The sequence below is a fragment of the Vitis riparia genome, chromosome 3 (genome assembly GCF_004353265.1).
Source record: "Vitis riparia cultivar Riparia Gloire de Montpellier isolate 1030 chromosome 3, EGFV_Vit.rip_1.0, whole genome shotgun sequence".
Classification (NCBI taxonomy): Eukaryota; Viridiplantae; Streptophyta; class Magnoliopsida; order Vitales; family Vitaceae; genus Vitis; species Vitis riparia.
The window spans coordinates 14735117-14747220 of NC_048433.1; the positions used below are offsets into that span (position 1 = coordinate 14735117).

The window sequence follows — 12104 nt, forward strand, 5'->3', positions numbered from 1 at the left end:
CTAACAATCTCCCCATTTTTTATGATGAAAAACTTTGGTTATTTAGGAGAAAAAAAATCTCCTCCTCAAACCATCATGGATCAATCAATCAATTTTCAATAGGAAACAATATAAAGCATGAAAATTTGAATAGGAAACAATGGAACATGAAAATAGCATATCATATATATATGGTAACATCACATGTACACGAAAACATAACATATATGCTAATCCAGATAGATATGACAATGATATTGTGGACCCGCATTTTTCACGTGCGTCCCCACTCGATCGGCGAGACTCGTTTTTTATTTGTGAAAAAAATTAATTTTAGAAAAGTTGGAGTCGCCACCTATTTTATTTTTATTTTAAAGGGAAAATAAAACAAGAAAGAAAAACCCTAAAAAGTGACTCCAGTTTTGGAAAAAGCATGTCTTTGGGAAACCTGAGTCTAGGTCCAGGGATCAGGTTACTTATTGGGAAGGTACCTCTAGGAGGTAGCACCCCTCTAAGCCCTAAAGAGGTCTCTACTGACTAAGTTGAGGGAAATCTAACAATTAACCGATTAATCATGGATACCTAAGTAGGCTAGGTGATTTCGAAAAATAGCATGCTTAGCAGGAAAACCAATCACAATCATGAAGAAGATTTAGGGTACATACCTGGACTGCTTCTTAAGCGCTATCACAAGACATCAAAGGTTGGTTTGAAAATACGACACATAATATGTATTTTATCAAAACAAATCAAGTATACACCTAAACACTCAAGGATTATATCAAACATGGAGATGATCTTCAATAGCATGTATGTTCATAGAATTTGAAAGTGAGTGAGAGAGAGAGTGTACCTGGATAGCAAGCTAAACGCCTTTATGGAAAACATGGTTAGCTAAATAATAGATTCAAAATAATCTCGTATATACCACAAAGGGAAAGCACAATTAATTAAATATCAAACAAAAAGTATTGAAGAAAATATCATGGATGTCGGGCCCCTACCAAAGCCCTAATTGATTTTGCATGAATTGATTCTATGAATCCCATTGTTTGGAATTATGAAGTTTATTCATGCTTGTGAAAAAGAAAAAAAAATAAAAATAAATAAATAAATAGATAAATAAATAAATAAATAAATCAAGAAAACGGTTGAAAGTTAAAGAAAATAGTGAAAACGCATGCCGAAAGGAAAATAACAGCAAATATTATTAAAAAGAAAAAAGAAAAAAAAAAAGAATTTTATTGCCTAGGGAATCTCCAAGGATGGAATTGGAAAAAGAAGTTTCTTTGATGGAGAAGAGATTTTGAAAACCTGATTCAAAGCATGTAAGATCGCAAGCAAGAATAAAGGCAAAAAGAGGAGGATGATGCACCAAAGTGTCCATTGTGTGAGTAAGGTCTGGAGGTGTGACTGAGACTACTTTATTAAATCTGAAGCCTATTTCTTCAACTCCATTATGCTGCAACTTTCTAATACGCCTCTATAAAATCAGGCATGTTCATATCTCCTTGACTATCTTGAATAAGCTCCATGGTTTACGGATAAACAAGAAGTCTCACGCATGCAGGGGCGATCACCATGTGTCTTCAATAGTCGACATGTTTAGCATTTTGTTCATGAGTCATACAATCTGACTAACCCTCCACTTTGTAGGGGATTAATGCCAAGTTATTATCCGCAGAATAATCTGGACTCCATCCATGGACCCAGCCATTGCTTCCCTGTGCCAAAAAAAACCTTTGATCTGATAGGTCTCCTTTCTCCGTCTGAGGGCTTTGAGTGTAGGAAAATCCATTTAAATCACCAGAGATCATGCTCTTAAGGATATCGATTTCATGTGTGTTGGAGATGTCATGCTGTTCAGAACATAAACTTTCTAGTGTATTCAATGAGCCATCAAATCCAATAGCTGAGTCTGAATACTCATCATTAATCCTCCATCTTCTTCAAGTGATGGGAAGCTCCATTGATTCTGGTTTGAATATAATATTTGCACTGATTTTATCCATGTGCTCATTTACAGTTTCTTCGGATGATAATGCATCTCCTTTATTAGATCTATCACGCTTATTTTGTCCAGTGTTCATCTGCAACCCTCTCTCTTTCCTTTGGACGCCTATAGTCACTCCATGAAGAAATTACCAACATGGACTTATCATTGTCTAAGAGAGCTGCTACAGACTCAAAGTGCTTAAAGAAATCATTGGTAATTTTGATATCATCTTTAAGTGCGATTAATCGGCTGAAACTAATCTTGTAGAACAACTCATGCAATGCCCATTGGTATGACATGCATCTCTTGCAATATGCAGTCATTTCCCCCAGACCTTTGAGTCTCCTCTAGTTCATTTCCTAAGAACTGCACATATGTTATCAGATCATAACTTAAGGCCTTGCTTTTAACACTTGGATCTACCCCATGTATAAACTATGTGTCATGGTGACATAGGTCAACACCTTCACAATCAAAACCAACAACCCATTTCTTCCCGTTGCATGAGCATAGCTTGTTCCTTACCTTCACAAGTTGCAATGACTCTATTTCCAGCTGATTTTGCAAGCTGGACTGCAAATCGTCCAGTTCCTCCCACAGCAGCAGTGACATTCCGGATTCCATTTGTGCTACCTTTTCTAAAGTAATTGATGCTGTAAGTCCTAAGGTTAGCATGGCAACAATTTCTGGATCTGGTCTTGCCACAGGAAGGATGTGTTTGGAAGGAACCATCAGAAATTCAGCATAACTTCCAAAAGTCGCAACTGCAGTAGGAGTGTCAATTTTCAAATTATTGACAGGATCACCCAGAACAGCAATTATTCCCACACCCATCGTATATAAATTTAGTATTTTTCTCCACTACTTGAAAACCAACATCAAATGGAAGATGCGAGTCAGGGTCTTTGTCATTTCCACCAAGATAGCGGCTTGAGCTGAAGTTCACATCACTAGCATTAACACCGGCATAAATTATTTTCATAAGGACATGGCGTGGTTTGATTGATAATCTCAATGGCATGCACACTATGCTGGTTACACTACGGAAATTGTGACTCAAGGTGTGGGCGACTACTTTCAAAAACTCCGAGGAATTTGGAGATTCAATGAAGCTTTGAATGAGACTTTTCTCATTTGATTTTGAAATAGGCAACCTGTATTTTGCTTCTTCAAACTTCTGCCATACCAAAGTTGTAAATCCAGTATCTATCCTTGCACAACTCAATAGGGTCTTCACCACTTTATCCTTGTTCATGTATAAATATAGGCACCGTTATATCAAATTCTGGACAAATTCAATATCTTTACGCGAAACTTTCCTGCTGTCATTGCTTGAAATGCATATTGAACCTGAGTCTAACACAGGAGCCTCTGTTGTGTTGTTCTGGTGATCACTTTGGGACTCATGTGGAACTTGGGTTGAGGACTGTATTTCTCGTGCACTCTGCGAATCCTGTAGGGTCTTCATTACATCTGAATGCAAGTTGAACTCATCTCTCTGTTTAACTCAGGTATCTCCCAATTGCAGCTAAGGTTGTCTGATTCACTAAATTCAGAAGTCTGCATCTAAATCTCTAATACTTCCTAAAGTTGATACTGTTTTCACCTCAATTTAATGCCCCTTTGACGTCATAAAAAATTATAAAAGGTAACCTAAACTGCAATCAACCCATTTTTCTTGGCAATCTTCAACCGGAATGACGTAGTTCTCTTGCATGAGCCAAACACTTGAGTGCACGTTCGGCAACAGAACTCTCTTATTTTCATAAGATGAGAATAGGCTATGCTGCTATAGTGTGACATGTAAGGTGCTACGTCAACTGTGTCTTCAAAAGAAATGGGGCGCCATGCGTAGTACTGCACATCTAAGAAGGTAACCTATCGTGCATGCAAATGGGGACGCGAAGAGTGGTTGGGTGAGCATGCTGATGTGGGGCAAACTGGTGGTACTTGAGTCTCTACTCTTCCTAGGCCTAGGAAAGTAGCCGTGTGTGACAAACTTCCACGTACACGGGGGATGAGTGGTGGTGTAGTGTAATTCTTTGAGAAGAAATCAATCCAACACCGGTAAACCGCTTTTAGACATGCTTGTATAAAAAAGTCAACATTCTTGTATGTGATTATTTCTATTTGATGTGAAACTCCCTTCAGTGCATGCCAAAACCGTGTCTCCAACTCCCCTCAATGCATGCCAAACCCATGTCTCCAAAAGCAACAGAGTCAGGAATGATGATTCTGAGGAATCACCGAAGTGTTTTTCTAGTGGCACACCCGTTAATATAGAAGCCACCCATTCTTGATCAATGATGGAGTAAATAAGATGGATCCACTTAGACCCCAAGGCAAACTAGACTGCAGTCAACCCAAGCACGAAAGAAACCACATTCTTGAAGACCAGAACAGTTCCAACTCGTAATAGAAATTCAAGTATTCATAAGATGATGCTGAAAAATTCTCAGATTGGCTTCAAATCCCATATCTAATTAATGGATTTGCAGTTGTCATTGAGAAGAAGCTATAGATGCTTGTCTTTCTGGATTTTCTCTTTCCAGATTCTTCTAAGACGAGTTGTGCACTGGTTATGGGTCCTTGATTTGCATGTGGAAAACCGTGTATATCCGTTATGGCGTTTGAAAGCATGATGAGGGTAAAAACAAATACAAGGAAGACATAAATCACAGATGAAAATTCAGCAAGAACAACCGGGGAAGAAACATAAGAAAGTGCATGAAAACAATAGAAAAGAATAGCCTAATATCGGTAGGTTTTGCGAAGCTCCATATGATGTTTCTATCAGTGAGCCTCAAGAAATAAAAAAACAAAACAGAGAACAAAATGGTGCATCTTAAATACTCAAATGAATGAGATGGATAGATCAAGGATTACCACAGATGAAATCTCCAGATTCAACAATCACCAAACGCCTTATGATATCCGTACGTAAGCAACGAATAACACTTATGCATAAGCAATAAATAACATACCAGAAACCGCTAGCAATGAACGAAGGACGAGGTGATGACGAATATGAATACGATATCTACAATAGCCATTCCTCAAGGTGCTCCTCTGGTTCTCTTATCTCTTCCCTTTTGCCTTCTTCTCCCTTGAACCATGCATTGATTCTCTTTCCATAAACACGATCACCTCATTCTCATACCTCAAACTGTACACCCATTTTCCTCTCCAAAAGTCTCCTGCTCTCATCCTTATCATCCTCCCTTCTATGGCTGTGTGATGGTGAGCCTTAATGAATCAAAACTCCCTCTTTTTTTAGATGTCGGCCATGTCTATCTGCCCTGCTCATCCTGCGATTGCCACCTTTTCTTCTCATGGAATCAAATCTACCATTTCCACTTGAAAAAACCTCCTTTTTCTATTTCTCTAAAATTCTCCCCCTAAACCACCGAGAGAGTTCCCCCCTCCTAAAACCTCCCTCTCTCTAAAAAAAGGCAAATCTTTTTTCTTCCCTCCCTTCTTTTCTCCTTTTCCTTTTTTTAAATCTTCTAATCAAAAGCAATCTTCCCAATTTCAAATTCCCCTCCAAAACCTTCCAAGGAGAGTCCCACCTTCCTATAAACTCCAATGGTAAGTTTCCTTGCAAAAATATGAAATTCTTGAAGTTAAATAATTGAATGAATAGATAAGCAAGTAAATAAATTAGGAAATGGTAAAAAATAAATAAATAAATAAACAAAAATAAATAATAAATAAATAAATAAGTTAAGGAAAATAATATAAAGAGGAAGATAACCAATAAAAAGTGAATGATAATCATAAAACTAAAACTAAAAATAAAATAAAATAAAACAAAAATAAACCAATAAACAAAAGCCGAGCCCAAAAGCCATGTAACCATGCAAGTCATACAAGTCACACTAAAAATGTCAATGGGCCAAGTGTATCTAAAAGCTATCCTAAAAAAACAAGAAAAGTCTAAGTCTAAAATAGGGCTGCCAGGGGTCACAATAAGGGGTCAGATAATCCCTCGACCAAAATCTCCGAGGTGACTCAGAAAAAGGTAAGTTGTACGAGTAGTAATGGGCCACCAAGGAACTACTGTGGAGCACTGAAGACGAACTTAAAGACATGTGCTAAAGGGACAAAATTGAGGGTCTACAACATTCTTTTTTGAAATCTTCTTCAACATTTAGGAGAAAGGCAGAGCTTTCAAATTGATGAGAGACTTGGTTATAAATAACACGAGCAAGTGTCGTTTTACCAATGCCAACCATGCCCCAAATTCCTACTATGGGAATATCAAATGACTCAATAAAAAGCAGGGATTCCACTTCTTTTATGCAAGAACTCATTCCAACTAGGTTTTTGTCATCACTTGAATTTATACTAAACAATTTATTTGAAACATCGGTGACGATATCTTTAATGAGCATAGTCTCAAGCCTGTCACAATGAATAATGAACACATAATGAGTCTAGGAGCTCATAAGAAGATGCATGGTAAAAGAAAAATGTAAATAGGGTGAGATCATTTTATTCATTGTGACTAGGGAAACTAAGAATAAACTGCAATAAGTTGATTAATTTCTCTTTTAAGTATTCATTCATGAACCTTTTATATCCAATGTATTACTTGGAAGACAACAATGCTAAAAAACAATAATATATCAATCAATGAGTCCCAACCAGCCAAATTGGCCACTTCTATGAGAGCATACCTCCAAAAGTTCTCACTCTCCATCTGCCAACCCTTCAAACTTCTAACAAGTCTTTCAAATGTCTTTCCAAATTCTTCCTCTTCTTTCAAATGTCTTTCCAAATTCTTCCTAATATGAGAAGGATCTACATTGAAGAACTCTCTCTTTCATGAAGATTGCTTGAAAACTCTATTTGAAAAAAATAAATAAATGAAGTTAGCTGGGAAATCTTTATATACACTCCATTATCCATCAACCTTTTTATAATCCTAACTCTTAAAGAACATATAAAGGAGTAACGACATCCACAAAGTTTATCTGCTTAATTTTATCAGTCAACAAACTCAATGGCATTTGTCATAATTGGTTGCAAAATAGTGAGCTTTAGAAAATTACTTATTCCGAGAATCCCAGCCGGATAAATTTGAAACTTGAGTGACAGCCTCCCTCCAAACCTTCACCCTCTCCATATTCTCCAAGTTCTCTTCATGTTTGGCAAATGCTTCTCCAATTTTACCCCTCTGTTTCCGAACATCTGATGGATCCACGTTGTAGAAAATTGGGAGAACCCTCTGTCCCCTACTTTTCATGCACTCTACTATTTCATGTACACTTAAATGTTTTATAGTATAAACATCTCTTAAATTTAAAGACATGTCTCTTGAAGAGATACCTTTCACAAATTTTAATTTATATTACAAGTGTCTATTGAATTTGATTTTATATAGAAAGTATCTTTTCAAGATACACCTTCTACCATTCTAAAAAAATTGGATTTATACTAAATGTGTCTCGAAATATCCCTTCAAGAGACACCTATATAAAATTAAATTTTTATAAATCAAAATTTGTGAAATTATGAAAGGTGGAAATTAAAATTCAAGACACCATTAGTATTATATAGTGAAATTTGTGAAATTATGGAAAATGTCTCTTCAAAAGAAATTCAATTTTTTTTTTCAAGTGTAGAAAGTGTCTCTTATAAAATTAAATTCAAGAGACACTTATAATATAAATTAAAATTTGTGAAATCGTGGAAGGTGTCTCTTTAAGAGACACCTTTAGTATAAAAACAATTTTTTTAGAATTGTAGAAGGTGTCTCTTGAAAAGACACCTTCAATATAAAATCAAATTCAAGAGACACTTATAGTATAAATTAAAATTTATGAAATTATGGAATGTGTATCTTCAAGAGACACTTTTAATATATATTGGATTTTGTGGAATTGTGGAAAAAGTCTTTTCAAGATACACCTTTAGTATAAATCCAATTTTATGAAATTATAGAATGTGTTTTTTTGAAGAGACACATTTAGTTTAAATTCAATTCTTTTAAGCATATATCATGGATTTAAAAATTATGGAAGATGTTACTTGAAGAGACACCTTTAGTATATATTGGATTTTGTGGAATTGTGGAAAGTGACTTTTCAAAAGACACATTTAGTATAAATCCAATTTTAAAAAGTGTCTTAGTTTAAATTCAATTTTTTAAGCATATATCATGGATTTGAAAATTGTAAAAGATGTCTATTCAAAAGACGCCTTTGACGTGGCAAAAAGTGATGTAAATCTATCAATATTTTTTCAGCTACCATTTTTTAAGAATTATTTTTTATAGTTGCTGTAGAAGTTAAAAAAGCTCAGGTTATTTGTGTAGAATGGGCATTTTCCCTAACAAGCCCCATATGTGCCATGTGTTAAAAAAAAAATCTCATTCTTTTGTAACTACTTCAATTATTTTGTATTTAACTCTTATTCAATTTTTTAATATCTTAATTTCATTTCATCCAATGATATAAATTTTACTATACATCCAAATGTCCTATATTTTATCTTTAGTACAACATCAAATTAGTATCATAGCAAATTCTCTTCTTGCCTGTTTAGAGTTCGTGCTTTCTAGTGACTTCGAGGATATTTGACAAAATTTATTCCTTATTACTTAATTATTGAAGTTGATTTTAAGTTAAATTATACTTAAATGAGTGTTTGATAAACTAATTTAATGACTTAAAGTGGCTTAATAATTTAATTTAAGTTATTAAGTAAATTAAGTATATTTGGTAAAATAATTTAATCATATAACATAAAGTCAAAAACAATTTTAAGTAATAAGTAAAAATAATTAATTTATTCTTAAATCCATATTTTCATTTTACTTTTTTACCCCCATTTGCCATAATTACTTCTATAATCTCTTTTACTACTCTACAACCTCCACTGTTACTCAATCTCCTTCACCCTAGTTATAATTTATGAAGATACATTAGTCAATTTGATGATTTAAAATATGTTTTTAGTTAATTTTATCAAACAATCTTAATACTTAAAGTGAGAATTAAGTAATAAGTTTTAAGTTAACAACTTAATTATAATTTAACTTAAAGTTAATTTAAGCCATTAAGTAATAAGTATTAAATTTTATCAAACACCCTCTAAGTTGTTAACTTAAAACTTATTACTTAATTCTTCTTTGAAATAAATAAGAATACAACACAAATGTCATACATTTACAATACAGTTATATTCGAAATACAACATGTTATAATAATACTTGATGTATTGTACTTTTGAAATTCTTGAATAAGGTCAAATCAAGTTTTCACTTAATTTAAATTTCATATCTAGTTTTTATAAATTATATATGGTTGAGAAGGTTACTCATAATAAGCATTAACAATGTGTATGTCATTAGGTTACCATCAAACACCCTAAACTTGTTCTTCAATAGTACACTAGCTTAGTACGTTTACAGTAACTTAAGTGAAATTCCAATAGAGATCACTAACAGTAGATATACAAAATAAATAAAAGTACAACATATATGTCCTATATTTACAATATAGTTACACTAGAAGTACAACAAATTACAACAATACTTTATATATTGTACTTTTGAAAATTTTGAATGAGGTTAAATCAAGTTCCAACCAAATTTAAATTTCATACCTAGTTTTTACAAATTATTTATTTTTGACAAACTTGCCCATGATGAGCATTAATAATTTTAAAATTCTATAATACAACTATTGCATGACACATGGATACTAGTAAAAAACAAAGTGATACCACAAAGTTTGAACATTCTTTTAATTAGTACTATTTTATTTTCATTGTATTAATGTTTGACATTATTGTTTAATCTTACTTCATTAATTTTCATTGTATAATTTCATTTATTTACTTCTATAGGAGGTGAAGGTAAATACTCGGTGCTTTGCATAAAAAACTTAGACATCTAATTGATGATTTATGTGATTGAAAGAAGATTATTATTGAAGAGATTGGCTTTGGTGGATTACTTCAACTTTCATGCAAAGAGTTGAGGCATAACCTGTGTAGATGGGTGATAAATCATTTTAATATTGCCAATTGCAGGTTAGATCTAGGACATGAATGACACTTTCCAATAACTTGCATTGATGTAGGTGAAATTCTAGGAATTCCACATGTCAGTAGGAGGCTACTACTTTCACTTAGTAATAGGAATAATAGGATAGAGAACCTATTAGTGCTTTAGAAGTAAGCTTATCTCAATAGAAGACATGACTTGTTCAAAAAAAAAAATTATTTTTTTCTCATGTGCTACATTGCTTGCTCCAACATCGAAGTTGGATGGTAGCCATAAGTTATAGTGTACTTTGCTTGTTGGAGATTTTAACATCAATGTTAATTGAGCCCAATTTATACTTTACTCATTGGTTTATAGAATTAGACACTTTCGATTGGATAATGGGTCATGGTTTATTGGTTATTTGATTTTATTTTGTAGGTAAATACTTTTTCTTTTATAACATGTTGTATGCTTCTATCTCATTTTCTATGTTTTAACTAGTCTTTTCTAAATAATGTATTGATGTGTGGAATATTTGTGTCTCAACATTTTTATGTAAATAAATTCTACATCCCAGGTGTTATGATGTCATCTACCATTCCTGTATGTGTAGCATGGAGTGACACCTAATGAAAAAAAGGGTGCACATAGAGCTACACGATTATGGGATTTTGGATTAATAGATGTAAGTGATGTAATTTCCTTTCTAATTTTTTTTTTATTTTCATAATTGGAAAATTATTTTAAAAACATTACATATTCTTTTTATCATTGTTGGTTAAGAAAGATGAGAGGAGACAAAATGCGCCTATGAAGTTGAAGAAAAGACTAGTATTGTGAGTATTTTATATATGTGTCCTTTTATTTAATGAGTAAACATGAGATATGCATAGTAATATACATCTTTCACACTTCGTAACATTTTGTAAGAAATTGTAGCATAGTATAATGTAGTCGAGAAACAAGCTCACCAATTACTCTGAACGATGATCACTACAAGAAAAAAGAGAATTAATGACGTTTTTTAAGCGTCAAGAAAAGCATAAGATGACGCTTCTCTAAAGCGTCATTTTCTCCCCTATCATTATATGTTGGGAGAATTATCTTTTGGGGGTAGATGGGTCCCCAAATTAACAAAAGGTCCATATAACTCTTCAAATTGAGTTGAAGGATATGAAATAGTAACGGACAAATATACCCTTTAAGAAAACATATAAAATATTTTATAAAATTAAGTTAAATAATTTTTTTTCAATAATTTTTTTTTTCAAAAATACTAAATTAAATAAAGTAGTTTTAAAAAATATTAAATTAAATTAAAGTATTTAAAAAATATTAAATTAAATATTTTTTTAAATATTAAATTAAATAAATTTATTTTTAAAAAATATTAAATTAAATAAATTTATTTTTAAAAAATATTAAATTAAATGAAAGTATTTTAAAAAATATTAAATTACATAAAAGTATTTTTTTAAAATATTAATTAAATAAAAATATTAAATTAAATAAAGTATTTTTCAAAAATATTAATTTTTTTTCTCAAAATCAACAAAGGGCATTTTTGGAAATACTGAAGGATGATATCCTTCAACTCAATTTCCATACTTTCATTGGGTCTTGGGCTCAATTTGAAGAGTTACATGGACCTTTTGTTAATTTGGGAGCCCATCTACCCCCAAAACATAATTCTCCCTTATATGTTTTAGTCAATAATGACGCTTTTAGGAAGTGTCATCTTTGAATTATACTTTCAATAACACTTAAAAAAGTGTCTTCTTTGAATTTTTTTTACTAAAATAATTTTTATAGAATTGTCATTGTTGATGCTTATACAAGGCGTCATCTTTGGATTATTATTTAATGACAATTTTAAAAGCGTCATCTTTGGTTAATGTTAATAATGACACTTAATAGAAGCGTCATCTTTAAGCATTTTATTTTAATAATAATATTGGTATTATGTTTTTAAAATAATGAATTTCCTATATAATTAAATAAAAGCAAAAGCATTATAAATCATAAAATTAAATTAAATTGTACAAATTAAAATATCTCCAAATATTAATATACAATGGCTTAGTTTTAATAATTAGTATAATTACTTGAATACAAATTATAAATTTGTTCATT

At 32.2% G+C, this 12104-nt stretch overlaps 1 protein-coding gene across 1 annotated transcript in view; it reads right to left on the reverse strand.

Moving 5' to 3' along the window:
• Positions 1–7025: 7025 nt before the first annotated feature.
• LOC117910977 (disease resistance protein RPV1-like) overlaps positions 7026–12104 on the reverse strand; it is a 13783-nt gene continuing 8704 nt past the window's right edge. The window contains exon 2 of the mRNA XM_034825149.1: positions 7026–7228. Within this exon, the coding sequence (XP_034681040.1) occupies positions 7026–7228 (203 nt within the window). The remainder of the gene's footprint in view (positions 7229–12104) is intronic.